Below are 16,348 nucleotides of genomic sequence, written 5' to 3'. Positions count from 1 at the left end.
ATATAGCAATTTTCAGGATAGCCTGGGCTACATGAGACCTTGACTCAATGAAACCAAAATATTACAGATAGACTGAAGCTATTCATTTCTCCTTGCCACTACCAGAAGTTATTGCTATCCTAAATTTGGTGTTTTTTAATTTTTTAAATTTTTTAAAATAATTTTGTGGGGCTGGGGATTTAGCTCAGTGGTAGAGCGCTTACCTAGGAAGTGCAAGGCCCTGGGTTCGGTCCCCAGCTCCGAAAAAAAGAACCAAAAAAAAAAAAACTTTGTGGTATCTGTATATATTCATAGAAGCTTTCTTTAACAGATAATTACAGTAGGGAAAAGGTAGGAAATCTTTAAAAGACATTTCAGCCTATTGCATTTTATGGACCTTATTTAAATGATGGCTTATTTGTTTTTCCTTAAGCCTGAAAAATATGAATAAGATAATTGGAAAATTGAGTATAAGTTATTTATTATTTTGTGTGTGTGTGTGTGTAGATGTTCTGCTTGCATGTATATGTCTGTGCATTATGCTACAATAGTTGAGAACCACCATGCAAGTGCTGGGAATGGTGCCCAGGTCCCTAGAAGAGCAGCCACTGCTTGCTTTTAACCATTGCGCCACTTCTCCAGCCCCTAAGCAGGATATTTTAGGATAAGGAATTGTTGTTTATAAATAAAATGGTGTGATACCTGAGATTTATTTCAAAATAAACTAGTAAAGGTGAAGATAGAGTAAGATTAATTCGCAGTGGGGTTGGTAGATGGGTTGGGGGTGCTGAGTGGTAGCCATGGAAGTTAGTTATGTTACTTACTAGTTTCTGTTGTCTGTTTGTTTGTTTGAGACAAGGCCTCTCTCTATAGTCCTGTCCGTCCTGGAATTCTCTGTGTAAGCCAGGCTGGCCTCGAACTCAGATATCTACCTGACTGTGCCTCCTGAGCTCTGGGATTAAAGCATAATACTACCATGCCAGGTTTTCTTACATGTTTTAAGTTTATTTATTAAAAAGAGTTTTTGAAATTCAGGAACTAAAGTTGCAAAGAGAATGATTTATATGAGTTAAAATGTATTTGTCTCTTTGTGTATGAATATGATACTGTTTTTGATGCTTTTGCCATTTGAGACATTCTGAGAGGTGCTCAAAAGAGCCAATTTTGTGTCTGGATGATGGATGATATCTGTGAGACCTCAGGCATCTTCTGATGCACTTTAGGGCAGGTTAAATTATTTTTCCAAATAATAAAAGTCTGTCTTTAGTATCTGCATACTCCATAGTTAGCAAGCATACTAAATTTAGATGCTCTAGGTTTCGGACTATACTTTTGCCATTTGCTAAATGACCTTGGAAGCAAGTAAAATACACTACAGCTGGCACAGGTTTTTTTGTTTTTTTTTAAAGATTTATTATTTTATTATATGTAAGTACACTGTCACTGTCTTCAGACACACCAGAAGAGGGCATCAAATCCTATTACAGATGGTTGTGAGCCACCATGTGGTTGCTGGGATTTGAACTCAGGACCTCTGTAAGAACAGTCAGTGCTCCTAACCACTGAGCCATCTCTCCAGCCCGGTTTTTTTTTTTTTTTTAAACATAAACAAAAAATAAATCCTGCACTTTCCTAAAAGTAAGCACTGTTACTGTTGTCAAAAAAAAAAAAAAAAGATACAGGATATGTTTGCGAATAAAATGCTGTATTTTCCCTTCTTTCTTTTTAGTGCTTTACTGTCTATACCATCTTATATCCTCTCATATTAGACTTAGTAGTGTTTTCTTGCTAACATGTTGCCAGACATGATGGAGCAGGCCTTTAATCCCAGCACTCAGGAGGCAGAGGCAGGTGGAGCTCTGTGAGTTTGAGCTCAGCCTGGTCTACAGAGCAAGTTCCCAGACAGCCAAGGCTATACAGAAAATCCTGTCTCGGGAAGAAAAAAACCTAAAAAAATTATATGTTCTGGGAGATTGGGAATCATATCTTTACTTCTTAAAAACCATAGAGACAAAGTATCTAGTTAGTTGTTTGATGGTTGTGGCTCAGAAAATTACTGCTAAAGGAATGTATGAATTAAAGCTGAAAAGTTACTGAAAATTAAGTTGTGTTCTGGGGGGTGGGGTAGTAAAGTGAAAGAAGTTTTAGTTTAAAAAGCTATTAACAGCAGAGGCATGTGGATCTCTGAGTTTTGGGCCAGGTGTACAAATCGAGTTCCAGGACAACCAGGGCTACACAGAGAAACCTTGTCTCGAAAAAACAAACAAACGAATGAAGGAACCAGCTATAAAGGAAGCCAAGTGAAGAGGTACATTCCTATAATCCTAGCACTTGGGAGGTAGAGGAGGATCAGGAGTTCCAGTCTACTACATAATGATTTGGAGGCCAGCCTGAACTATATGAGACTAAAAACATGCCTAGCATGAGGAAAACCCTCCACTGGATCCCCAGTACCACATAAAGCAGGTAGAGTGGTGTGTGCCAAGAATCCCAGCCCACTGTGTATGCTAAGCAAACACTACTCAGTCACATCCCTAACCACTACACTAGGTTTTATTACACAAGTAAACATTCATGTAGAGAAAGAGTTGAATGATGTTGACACTTGACTCTAATGGATAATAAGCAACAATTTTTGTATTTATATCTTTGCTGACTTTTTCTTTGTACTTTATATATATCAGAAATGAGGAAGAGGCTGGATTGGTTTTTGGAGTGGTTACAATTTTTAGAATTTGGTAAGATCTTTGACATGGTCTCATCCTCCTCCTCTAACCCTTTTCTATTTTACAAGGAGCAAGTCCAAATGGTTAAGTGACTAAATGGCTAGGACTTGTTAGTGACAGAGCCCAGATCTTAGGTCTTAGGACTCCTCGTTGTTATTTACCCAGCTAAAGCAGAGAGTAGTCATAAGAAAGTGCCAGTTGTTGGGAGAAACTAAACCAGTTCTTAGTTGCATAATTTTTTTCCTCTAAAGATTTTTCTTTGGTGTTCTTCACTGAAAATAATCCAACTTGCTGATATTTTTAAAAAAAAATCAAGATCAAAATTAATAGATGGAACACCTTGAAGCATAATGCAGTTGACTTTGTAATTACTGGGGTTGAAAGTGATGAGAAGATCCTTTAATTTTCTTTGTGCCTGCAGGAAGGTGGGAGTCAATCACTTTGACAAGTCTCCTGAAAGGAACAGCCAGCAGGAGTTGAAACCTTTTTCCATTTGGTCTCGTGGCAAAGGCAGAGATTGCTCCAGCAGCTCCACACAGTATGCAAGACATCTTTTTTAATTTTTGTTTTTGAAACAGGGTCTCACTGTATAGCTCTGACTTCTCTATAACATTTACTTGCTTTTATCTCCTGAATGCTGGGATTAAAGGCATGTACCACGTATACTTCTGTCTCCTGATTTTTAAAAATTTCATTTTCAATTAAAAGTGTGTGTGTGTGTGTGTGTGTGTGTGTGTGTGTGTGTGTGTGTGTGTGTGTTTCAGTTGAGTCACAAGCCTGGAATCCCAGCTTCTGTGGAGGCTGAGGCAGGAGGACTGCAAATTCAAGGCCTGGTTGTGCTACAGAGCAAGTTAGATCTAGTCTGGGCATCTTAGTAAAACCCTAAATTAAAAAGTAAGAAACAGCCTGGGGATGTGAGGGCTTACATAGCATGCATGAGGCTCCAGATACAGTCACCAGAACTGGAGAGTAATGCATGTCTCTCTTTAAAAGGACAAACTTCATGTCTAAAACATTTCACAAAGCATAGTTTGCTTGAATATTATAGTCATTCTATGGTTGTACGTATAAATCTAATGAACTTCTAAGTAGTTGAAAAATGTTTTTGATGTGAATGTCTCATGATTTTATTGAACATTTCTCTTAGAGGTGGCCATTTAGGTTGCCTCTAGCATTTGTAGTAGGTAGTTCAGTATGATAAACTTCCAGAAGTGAGATTAGTAGATCAGATGGCGTTGCCAAGTTACTCTTCTTCATAAAATTGTATATTAGCTTACGCTTTTTTAGTTAAGTGCATGTCTCTACAGCTTCACCAACCCAGATTATCATTCATTTTAATTTTTTCCATTTTGATCAGAAACTAAGTATCTTATTCAAACAATTTATTTTCATAATGCTAGTAAAATTAAATATCTTAGTTATTTCTCAAGTTACACATCACAGTGCAAGCACAACATTTGAGATTTAGATTGGAGTAGGTTTAAGATATTTTTTGTTCTTCAACAAAACTTCCTTATATTTTTCCAGATATGACGTGCTCACTATTACCCTCTGAACAGTCTTCTGGTACCTCTTTTCTGCCTAAAGACAATGCCTCATTTTCTTGGGGTTCCTCGGATGAAGATGAGTTGGATGACTCCTTGTTGGAGTTTTCTGACGGAGAAGAAGATGATGGCCATTTCAGTTTCACAGAAGAAGAGATTGAGATGCTCTTGAAGGACGATGATGGTGGGCATAATGAGTATAGAGCGAGAAAGAGTCAAATTCTACCCCATACTCCTCAAGAAAATTCTTTGTACAGCTTGGGACCAGCAGCTGAAACCCCTGGCTTCCTCAAACTACCTCAACTAAGTCCATCAGTTGGTCATGGGCCAACTCCTAGTAAATCATTAAACAGACACTTTGTACTTGAAAAGAATCTTATAAAAGTAACTGTTGTTGCACCATTTAATCCAACAGTTTGTGATCCTGTGCTTGATAAAGACAAGATCGATTCCTCCAAAGAAACGGAAAAACCTGCCTCCCTTCAGGAACAGACGAGAGAAGACGATCTTCATCCTAATGAGAGTAAACGTTGCACTGAACCTGAAGGGGTCAGTCCCAATAACTCTGCTTGGGATGGGCCCCTGCTTTCTTCTCCTTCAAACAATAACGTCGAACAAACTGCCTCAGATAAAAATATACCTGAAAGTAAGAAACCTACCCCTGTGTTCTCTCAGATCTCCAACCATTCAGAAGTACCCAACAGGAAAAATAGTGGATCACACAAATCAGGTTGTGAAGTGAGAATTCCAGTTGTGTCCAGTTCATCAAACAGAGTAAGTACATTTTTTTTTAAGACATAGTAGAAATGAAGTTATTTTCAGTCAGAAAGAATTCCTATGTACTTAACTCCCATATATAAAATGTATAAAACTGGTGGTTAAGGGCACTGACTGCTCTTCCAGGGGTCCTGAGTTTAATTCCCAGCAACCACATGGTAACTCACAACCATCTGTAATGGGGTCTGATGCCCTCTTCTGGTGTGTCTGAAGACAGCTGCAGTGGACTCGTGTACATAAAATAAATAGATCTTTTAAAAAAAATAAATTCATAAAACCTCCCCTGTGGACGTCATACACCACGATGACAATTTTGTTTAAGTTTAGCAGAACTCTGTATTCAAGGGAATTAGGGCTGAATCCTGGCTGACACCATTCCTTTAGTTTTTCAACCTTTGATGTTTCTTCAAACTTCTTTTTTAACCTTTGATTTGTGTTTTCGGTTTTCTTTTTCCTAGACAGGGTTTTTCTGTGTAGTCCCCGCTGTCCTGGAACTTACTCTGTAGACTAGTCTGGCCTCAAACTCAGAGATCCACCTCTTTCTGCCTCCTGAGTGCTGGGATTAAAGTCAAGTGTCACCGTCACACCCAGCAAACTTTTTCCCTTTTTTGATAATAGGAGTTAAACGTCGTGCACTGTGCATGCTAGTCATATACTCTGCTGCTAAGCTGTGCCCATCTGCCTGACAGGTCTTAACTATAGATTGAGTAAATGTTACTTCACATTACAGCCAGAATTAAGGAAGTATGTATTTATAGTGTCTGGTACATGGCTGGCCTGGAATTCAATCAGTAAGCCTGATTGGCCTAGATCTTTTAGCAATGTTGCCTGTGCTTCCTAAGTACTTTTTAACTTTTCGATGTGTGACTTTCTTTTGAATGCTGGAGATCCGAACCAGGGCCTTGGACATATTAGGGAAGGGAGCTATATCTTTAGACTCTATTTAGCTTCTGAGCTTGAGTCCTTGTCTCCTAAACGAGTATTGTATAAAATAATCCCATCTTCAGAAAAAAATTTTCCGTTTTTAAAAATAATAGCTATTTTATTTTAAATACTACTATAGTGTGCTATATGTAGTATTTAAAGATAATCATTTATTAAAAAAAAAATCCCGGGGCTGGGGATTTAGCTCAGTGGTAGAGCGCTTACCTAGGAAGCGCAAGGCCCTGGGTTCGGTCCCCAGCTCCGAAAAAAAAAAAAAAGAACCAAAAAAAAAAAAAAAATCCCTAGGCAGTGTTTCCAGTCCCAGCATTTGGGAGGCAGAGGCAGGGGAATCTCTCTGAGTTTGAGGCCAGCCTGGTCTACAAAGTGAGTTCTTAGAGAGATCCAGGGCTAAACAGAGAAGCCCTGTCTCAAAAATAAATAAACAAAAACAAATTCTCATTGAGATCTTCCAGTTGTATGGTACAGCTGCAAATTAAAAAATATAACTAGTAATTATCTGTCCTATTGTATCCCTGCCTTTTGCTCTGGAAAACAACAACCACGGCAACAACAACAAATCAGCATGCCTTTGACAAGGATTCTGGGGAGGCGAAAGGTGAGAGAAGACTAGGCAAAGTCATCCCTGTGCTACAAACCAGGACTAGGTAATGTAATGGAGAACCATTCTGGTCTCTGGTGGTTTCCTTTCTTTTCTTTCTTCTCTTTCTCCATGTCTTCTTTACTCTGTTTGGGGGGTAGGGTATGAAATCTTGCAGGAGGACTAAGCAAACTTGAAATTCTGAGTCTACCTGTTGGTGTTACTTAAAGCAAATCATTCTCTCACTTCAGTTTCGGAGTCAGTAAAAGGAAGCTAACAGAGCCTTCTCTATTGCCCTGTAAGGTTATTTAGAAAAGCATACTAGTAGAACACCATACAAACACAAGATTATGTATGAGGGGAGGGCAGATTACATATTTGATAGGAAGTCAGAATTTTAACCAAAAAAAAGGTTAAAATTATTTAGATAGTTTTCTCTCTTCTTGCACTACTGGGGACAAATGCTAGTTAAGATTGCAGTTTTGAGGCGTCTTTTTAGTTTACTTTCTTGTTGCCAGGAGATGGCAGTGTCTATACATGGGCATTTTCAGTAGAGCATACTAGAAAAGCTACTTTATAGGTCAAGTCAGATTAATTACAATAAAATTTTAAAAAACCTTTTATTATACACTTGTGTATTTATTATTCAAGCACTTAAAATGACAAATAAGGTTATTTGCCACTAAATTATAGTTTTCTGGGTTCTGTTTTATTTTTCTACATAATTGAGGGAAGTTTCATCAATTTTCTTCCTTTTTTTTCTTGAGATTTTTATTTTTGTTTTATACATATAGGTGTTTTACCTATTTATATTTGTGGGCCATGTGTCCACAGAAGCCAGAAGAGGGCGTCAGATCCTCTGGGACCGCAGTTAAAATTGTGAGCTGCTGTGTGGATCGGGAATTGAACCCTCAGGTTCTCTAGAAGAGCAGCCATTGTTGTTAACTGCTGAGTCATCTTTCCAGCCCCACTTTGCAAATTCCTTGGAGTGAAATTATGCCAAAACCCACAAATCAGGCTGCTTGAAACACTAATAGAGGATAATGTCAGTATTTTCGTCCATTAACTTCATACAGAACTATTGTTATGAGCAAGGACCGAGGTCATATGTGATTGCCCTAAATTGTCAGATTTAGCTGGGTGGGAGGGGTTTCCCTCAGTTTTAATCTTACTCAGCTTTTCCCATGTGACTCAATCAAGTTTGCTAAACCTGAATTCTTCAACAAATGCTTTCTCTCTCTAGGAGCTATTTCATTTTTACCTTCTATTCTTTGTTAGCTGGAGTTTTATTTTTCTTCCTTTACTTCTAAACTCTATACTTGATTTCAGTTTTGTACTATAACTAACAATTTTCTTTTCTCTCACTGGGTCTTAAAAGAGAATTTGCCTCTGAAAGTTGGATGTTTTATCTGACATCAACATGTGACTTTTCTACAAAGCACTGTAGTCTCGGTTCTAATGGATGTTTTTCTTCTGGTTTGCTTTATTCAAGGATGTTTTCACAATCAGATCTAGAAAAACAGAAGGACATTTATCTCAGCAAAGTCATTGCTCATATAGAAGACCCAGGGGACTCTAACCAAGGTAACATGGTAACCAAAGAATGGCTTATTATAAAACGGATTGAGGTGTTTTCTTTCCATGCTAATGAGCTTAAACTGTGATGTGGTTTTGAATTTTCTTAATTTGGCGAAGAAGAAAAAACTTCCTTATCCAATGATTTACTTTAAAAGGTTCTTTAAGCAGATAATTATGCAAAGTGGTTAGACAACAAGTATTAGAGAAGGGTTCAGGCCAGTGAATCTCTCCCCTGTAGTTGAGGGCTGTGAACTGGGGGATGTTGCTGCTGCTGCTGCTGCTGTTGTTTTGATGGTTAAGTAGTAGAAGTGGATGAAGTGAAGTTCCTTACTAACCACTGTTTTGGGTTTTTTAAATGAGCTATTTTCCCTGTTTCCTTCTGCTCTTAAATGGAAAAAGTATTTCGGATTTCATCCTACATCAACACATGCTCTTGAGAGTCTGAACTATGGGTTCTTCAAACTAAGCTCCCTTTACTTCATTAGAAGCTATTGCAAGCCAAAGTAGAGATTACTACTGTTTTATTCAGTTTGAACCAGTGGCTGATGAGAAATTTCTAAAGGGAAAGGAGCAGAATTGAAGACATGGAATGTTGGGAGGTTTCATACTGATTTCTTCCCATAAAGGTTGAGATGTATTCTGTTTTGTTTGGCTTCTTTCCTTATTCAGCAAACTTTGTAGAGGACTTAAGTAGTGAAGTACAGTGTTCATTTTGAAATTAGGAACTGGAGACATAAAGGGTCTTGGCCTGGTCTAGAGAAGATCATTATACTAAACTACTGATTAGTTTTCTAAGGAAATACATGTAGATTAATGTAGAAACCAGGGAGGAGCTCTTCCATTGGTGTTTGAGGAATGGAGATGATTGAGAAAGGTGTCCTAGAAGGTCCATAGGACAGGTGATGAGCAAATATCTCTGGTGTTCATTTTTCAACCCTGTGCTTGTGAGGCCTATTTGTTTGAACTATTAGGTCTAGTGGTAGTAAAGACATTTTCCCACCATATCATTGGAAGGTGGACTTAAGAGATTGTTCATTGTTATCTTCAAGATTGTTTTAAAACACACAAAAAAGCCTGCATGTTTTGCTTCTCCCTCTGAGGTGGCTTCCTTTTTGACCTAGGAGATGGCACTGGTATCTAGTTATACTTTTCTTTTTCATTTGAGGTGTTCAAAGAAAAATTTATCATGCAAAGCAAGGCACAGTTGTTCACATTTTAGCATCTTTTTCCATTTATTTATTTATTTTTTATCTTTATTAACTTGAATATCTCTTATTTACATTTTGATTGTTACTCCCCTTCCCGGTTTCTGGGCCAACATCCCCCTAACCCCTCCCCTCCCCTTCTATATGAGCTTCCCCTCCCCATCCTCCCCCCATTACCACCCTCCCCCCAACAATCATGTTCACTGGGGGTTCAGTCTTGGCAGGACCAAGGGCTTCCCCTTCCACTGGTGCTCTTACTAGGCTATTCATTGCTACCTATGAGGTTGGAGCCCAGGGTCAGTCCATGTATAGTCTTTGGGTAGTGGCTTAGTCCCTGGAAGCTCTGGTTGGTTGGCATTGTTGTTCATATGGGGTCTTGAGCCCCTTCAAGCTCTTAAAAATATGGAACGCTTCACGAATTTGCGTGTCATCCTTGCGCAGGGGCCATGCTAATCTTCTCTGTATCGTTCCAATTTTAGTATATGTGCTGCCGAAGCGAGCACTTCCATTTGCTTTCTTATTCAGCAATCTTGTCTCTCAAAAGTACTGCAATTTATATCCTATTTTCAAGGAATAGCTAGAAATACAATAGGAAAGCGACAGATTTTAGTAGTTGAAAAAAATTAAGTTTAGACTTCTAGGTTTATTTTATTTTTTGCTATATTTTCTTTTGTGCACATGTGCATGTATGTGGGCATGTGCAGCCACAATGTATGTGTGGAAGACAACCTATAGGAGTCAGTTTTCTCCTTCCACCATGTGGGTCCCAAATATTGAACTTAGGTCATTAGGCATGCAAGTACCTTTACCCGTTGAGCCATCCCAGTGGCACAACTTCTGGGGTATATCCTGGCACCATTGGTGACTAGATGGAATCTTGAGCCACTGGAAACTTGTTTGCAAAGTAAGAATGATGAAGTTTAGTTTGTATGAAATATAACTATATATTCAAATATACATATAGTGTATAGGGCAGTATTTAGCTCAAGCTAATACAATTTTAGCTAATAGAATTTATTAAATACCAGTATTAACAAGAAAGTTTGGGGCTGGGGTGATGGCTTAGTGGTTAAGAACACTTACTACTGGGGTTGGGGATTTAGCTCAGTGGTAGAGCACTGCCTAGCAAACGCAAGGCCCTGGGTTTGGTCCCCAGCTCCGAAAAAAAGAAAAAAAAAAAACAAAAAAAACAAAAAAAACCACTTACTACTTTTATAGAGGCCAGGTTTCCCAGAGCCCACATGACTATTTACAAACTAGTTTGTGGGAAGACAAAACAAAAAACCAGAAACTCCAGTTCCAGAGAATCTGATATCCTCTTTTAGCAACTGCCAGGACTAGACTTGCATTTAGTACACACATATGTTCAGGTAAGCACTCATACACATCAGGTAAAACAAAACAAATCTAAGGAAGTTCATCCTTTTCATACTGAAGTATTTTTGTTAAGTTTTTTAGAGACAGGGTCTTCTTTGTAGTCCTAGCTCTTCTGGAAACACTGTGTAACCAGGCTGCTCTCAGTCTTAGAAATCCTCCTGCTTCTGTCTCCCAAGTGCTGGGGTTAAAGGTGTGTGCTACCATGCTCATTATGGTTTTTTTTAGGTGAGATAGTGTTTTAAGCCTCAACAAATGACATAAAAACAAAAACCTTGTAAAATAAAATGAAACAGCTTGGACAAAAATGTTGATAAATGAAGCTAAATGATGAATATATAGGAGTACATGGCTTTGTTTGATTTTTACTTTTGCATACATTGGAAACACTCTATAATGAGATTTTTAAAAATTGATTTATAGGAAATTCTTTTTGACATCTATTAATATTTTCATGTCTAGTTATTCTAAAGATTTCTTGCATCTGACATTTTTGTCTTTCAGTAATCTAGTATTGTTTATTATTATTGCTTTTAAATTATTACGATTGTATGGATGTCTATACCATGGCATGCATGTGTCTGAAAGCTTTATGGAGTTCTTTCCTTCCACCTTTATGTAGGTTTCTGGGATTTGAAGTTTATATATATATTGTGTGTGTAGTTTAAATATATATATACACACACACATATGTATATATGTATATATATGTATATATACACATATACATACACACCTACACACATACATACATACATACATACATACATACATAAATTGTTATGTAAATAATGATTAAATGCTTTTACTCAGTGAGCTATTTCATCAGCCCTTTATATCTACCTGCCTCTTTCTTTCTGTCTCTGCTTCTCTTTCTTTCTCTCCCTTTCCCTCTCTCTGTGTCTTGAGGGGGGATTATTAATAATCCAGTGTCTGTACTTTTCTTTTCCAAGCTGTCACACTGAACATGGAGCTGACTGCCATTTTAGCTAGATTGGCTGGCTAGCTAGCAAACCCTTAGGATCTACTTACTGCTTTCTCACTATTGCTGGACTTACAGACATTTACTGTTTAGTTTTTTTATGTCCGTGTCAGGCATCCACATTCAGGCCTTTATGCTTGTGTAGCAGGCACTACCCAGTGAACCATCTTCCTTCCCTTTTGAACTTGAGTCCTTTAGAGGTACTGTCAGTGCTCTTAACTGCTGAGCCATCTCTCCAGCCCCTTATTTGTTTCTTTTTGAGATAAGGTTTCATAGTGCTTCCTAGACTAGCCTTGAATTCACTGCAACCCTCTCAATTTCTTAATCCACTCAACCACCTAGAAATATAAAAATTAACTTTTTGATATAGTCTGCCCTATAAAGTAAAGGGAGTGTGTTAGTTTGTAAATTGCTTTATCCCTTTCTCCCAGATGGTTTCCCTGTGTAGTCCTGGCTGTTCTAGAACTTGCTCTGTAGACCAAGCTGGCCTTGAACTCAAAGATCCGACTTTCTCTGCCTCCCAAGTGTTGGGATTAAAGATGTGCACCACCACCACCACCTGGCAATACATTAGGATTTTTAGTCAAGGGCCAGCTAGATAGCCCAACAAGTAAGAGTGCTTGCTGTATTAGCCTGGTTGTCTGAGTTAAGTCCCCAGAACCAAATCAAAATTGAAGAAGAGAGCTGAAGGAGCTTCTGACCTCCACATGTGCAGTGTAGGTGGTATACCTACACATATCATACACGCATCCAGTAATTTACAAATGTAAAAACAAATGTTTTGAGAGATGGCTCAGTAGTTAAGGGTACTTAATGCTTTGCAGAAGACCAGGTTTGGTTCCCAGTACCTGACAGCTCACAACCTTTTCTGTAACTCCAGTTCAGGGGTTCCAGGGCCCTCTCTGGCCAATGCTAGCACCAGGCATGCATGCATGTACATGAAGACCAGTGGTTCTAAACCTTCCTAATATACTATGACTCTTCAACACAGTTCTTCATGTTGCAGTGACCCCCCCCACCTTAAAATTATTTTCATCGTACTTCATAACTGTAATTTTGCTACTGTTAAGAATCCTAATGTAGATAGCTATGTTTTCCAATGGATCTAAGCGACCACTGTGAAAAGATCACTCAATCCCTGAAGGGGTCAAAGTCCACAGGTTGAGGACCACTGATGTAAGCAAACACACGAGATAAAAACAAATAAACTTTTAAAGAATAAGTAAAATAAGTAAATAAGTAAACAAAAATATATAGTTAAGGGTGGGCGGTGGCACATACCTGTAATCCCAGCATTCAGGAGCCAGGAATTTGGCTTATTAAAAGATGAGAGATCCTGTCTCCAAATGAAGCAAAAAAATAATATTTTTAGCTTCTCCTGTATAATCTCAGTACTTAGAAATATTAGAAACTTGAGACCAGCCTCAACTAAATTTGCAATCTGAAGTAGCTCAGTGAGAAAAGGCTCCTTCAGCCAAACTTGATGACTTGTGTTTGATCTGCAGAGTCCAAGGTGAAAGAAGAGAGCTAGACTTCTGTGTCTGAGTGCCACCCCTCCCCCTTTTGACTGCATAAGTATAAACTTTTAAAAAAATGTTGTTCGAGGGCAATCTGTGTTATATGAGGTCCTGTCTCAAAATACCAAAATAAATTCTGTAGTAACTACAAAGTAGTCCATCTTGGATAATTAGGTCGTATCTGTTTTCATTGATATGTTGTAGTGAAAATTCTGGTCAATAAATGTTTTGTACAACTCTTATTTCTATAGGATGAATGCCTAGAAGTGGAATTATTAGGTAAAGTATATAAACCTTTTAATAACTCTTGTTATGTGTTACCAGTCATCCTGATCAAAACACTGAATTTTTATTGCCATCGATATTCATAGGTAAATTTAATATTTTTAATTAGTAAGGTTAAATTTATAGTCACTGATTATTTATTTTTGTTTTGTTGAGACAGGGTTTCTCTGTGTAGCACTAGCTATCCTGGAACTCACAGAGATCTACTGCTTCTGCCTCCTGAGTACCGGGATTAAAGGCGTGCACCACCACCACTGCCTGGCTTAAATAATACTTTTTGTTTGTTTGTGTTTTCTAGATAGGGTTTCTCTGTATGTAGCTCTGGTTGTCCTGAAGCTCTGTAGACAAGGCTGTGAGATCCACTTACTTCTGACTCCTGAGCACTGGGTTAAAAGTGTATGAAACCACACCCAGCTCAATATTACTTCTTCCGATCATCGAATGTCTGGTCCACATTCCAGTTTCTGAAATCGTTCCCAGTGTCCCTAGGTAACTTGAGGCAGAATCTGTTGAAGGTTAGGTTCCCGTCCTTAGTTGTCATCTCAGTCTCTTTTCTCATTCTGAATTTTGATCACTTCTTTAGTGCCGTTTAGTTTGATTTTCATTTCCCTTATTTCTGTAAACTAGAAGCAGGATTAGATTTAGATTCAACATTCTGAGCAGAACTAGTTTAGAGGGCTTAGGTGCCTTTGTGCTCAGTAAACCTTAACACTTAGTGGAGGCTAATGTTACAGAGTTTGTTAAGGTGTTAGTGGACTTTCCATTGTCAGGTACATTTGTACCCTGTAATTACCATTGTTTATAGGTGATGCCTTAGTACCATATCACATGAATATCCTATTCCCCTACAAACTAACTTCACCTAATGGTTTGAGCATTCATTAATAATCTTCATCTGAATTAGCTGTTATATCAGGATATAGTGTTTTTACTCCCACCTCTCTCTATATAGTCTTTAGTCTTTCTATTTTAGAATATGTATTTATTGACAGTTTTTTGCATGTGTATAATGTATTTTGATCGTATCCACCTACACCCCACTCATTTCCTTACATACATGCTAAATATATATTCTCCCAGTGAGCTATATTCCAGCCTCATGGATCTATAGTTATGTTTATAGTTCCTAAATCCACTTATAAGTGGCATGCAAGTCAGGTAGTCAGTCATGGAAGTCTCCAGAATTTTTCATACTCCAAATCTGAAACTCTGTGCCTGTCAATAAGCAGCTCCCTTCTCTGCACACCCTAGTCCCTGGTCAGTATCATTCTGTTTTCAGTTATTATGAATTTGACTACTTTAGATCTTTGGTATCGATGAAAACATACAAACTTTGTTTTCTTAGAAGTGACTTATTACAATTAATGTGTTCAAGACTTGTTCACGTGGCACATGACAGTCACTCTTTTTTTTTTTTCTTTTCTTTTTCTTTTTTTTTTTTTTTTGGTTCTTTTTCGGAGCTGGGGACCGGAACCCAGGGCCTTGCGCTTCCTAGGCAAGCGCTCTACCACTGAGCTAAATCCCCAACCCCGACAGGCACTCTTTCAGCGTCTTTTGTTGTGTATGTGTACAACTCGTTGGCCTGGCTGTTATGAATAATGCTGTTGTGAACATAGGTCTCTATGCATGTCCTTTGGAGAGCTTGCCCTAGTTTGTTTTTGTAGTCTGTTCGTTTGTTTTAAGATGGGGCTCTCGCTTGGTAGTTCAGTCTGACTTGAAACTCATTGTATAGTACAGGTCAGCTTCAAATTTGTGGTTATTCTCCTAAGCTTAGCCTCCTGAGAGCTAAGATTACAAATGAGCCACCATGTTTAGCTCAATTCTTTGTGATACATATCTAAAAGTAGATCAAGTGGTAGTTTTATTTCTGTATGTTTTGAAGACTTTCCCTACCATTTAATCTAATTTTTGTCATTGATTCTTCTATCTTATGAATTATATCTTTTGGTGTGCTAAGAAATCTTTGTCTAACTCAAAGTCAGAATTACTGCCTTATCTTTTACAGCCTTAGCTATGAGAGTTAGATCTATTACCAATTCTAAAATTATTTTATACATAGTTCACAGTGATTTTGTTGTTTTTTCTTTATTTTTTTAATTTTTGAAAATGACATTTGACTTTCTATCTGAGTAGTTATGTGCCACAGCATGAGTGTAGAAGGCAGAGAACAACTTCGAGTCAGTTCTTTACTCTCACTGTGCGGTGTTAGAGGAGCGACCTCAGCTCATCAGCTTGGCAGGCAGCACTGTATCTCTGAACTATTTTGTTGGCCTGAATTTTAGTTGTTTCTTTACTATTATGAGGACAACTCACTTTTGACCAAGTTACCTCTGTATCTCTGTTGAAAATCAATTAATCCGGGACTGGGGATTTAGCTCAGTGGTAGAGCGCTTGCCTACCAAACACAAGGCCCTGGGTTCGGTCCCCAGCTCCGAAAAATAGAAAAAAGAAAAAAAAAAAAAAAAGAAAAGAAAAGAAAAGAAAATCAATTAACCCAAGGCTATAGGGAAAAAAATTAATATGTTCTGTTAATTTTATTTTGCAGTTATTTGGTCATTATTTTCTTTGTATTGATACATACATTTTATTGAATTTTTGTTTTATTATGTATAGGTGTATTTTGCCTGAATGTGTACACGTGTCCTCAGTTAGATGAGAGCATTGTACCCCCTGAAACTGGAGTTAGAGGATGGTTATGAGCTGCCATGGGAGTGTTGGAAATTAAACCCAGGTCCTCTGGAAGAGCAACCGATGCTCTTACCCACTGAGCCATCAGTTCCACTCCCAACAGATACATTTTAGAATCAGCCTATCAATTTATTTAAAAAGCCTGCTTGGACTTTTATTAAAATTGCATTG

The 16,348-nt window shown here is 38.0% G+C and overlaps 1 protein-coding gene and 1 non-coding gene across 25 annotated transcripts in view; one reads left to right on the top strand and one right to left on the bottom strand.

Annotated features, from left to right (window-relative positions):
• The window catches only part of S100pbp (S100P binding protein), a 41,120-nt gene that overhangs the window by 3,488 nt on the left and 21,284 nt on the right, over window positions 1-16,348 (top strand). For 3 of the 24 annotated variants that reach the window (XM_087550647.1, XM_087550648.1, XM_087550650.1), the window contains exons 2-7: window positions 3,127-3,243; window positions 4,233-4,433; window positions 4,665-4,798; window positions 4,925-5,023; window positions 6,533-6,615; window positions 8,041-8,132. In XM_087550647.1, the coding sequence (XP_087406773.1) occupies window positions 4,235-4,433; window positions 4,665-4,798; window positions 4,925-5,023; window positions 6,533-6,615; window positions 8,041-8,132 (607 nt within the window). In that variant the 5' untranslated portion in view covers window positions 3,127-3,243; window positions 4,233-4,234. 24 annotated transcript variants of the gene reach the window in all.
• On the bottom strand, window positions 9,728-9,834 carry LOC120103381 (U6 spliceosomal RNA). Its single transcript, XR_015621565.1, has one exon. It is a non-coding gene; the product is annotated as a U6 spliceosomal RNA (small nuclear RNA).

Source organism: Rattus norvegicus, chromosome 5 (assembly GCF_021556685.1).
Source record: "Rattus norvegicus strain SHRSP/BbbUtx chromosome 5, alternate assembly SHRSP_T2T, whole genome shotgun sequence".
NCBI classification, from domain to species: Eukaryota; Metazoa; Chordata; class Mammalia; order Rodentia; family Muridae; genus Rattus; species Rattus norvegicus.
This window is presented reverse-complemented; position numbering and strand designations above follow the sequence as displayed.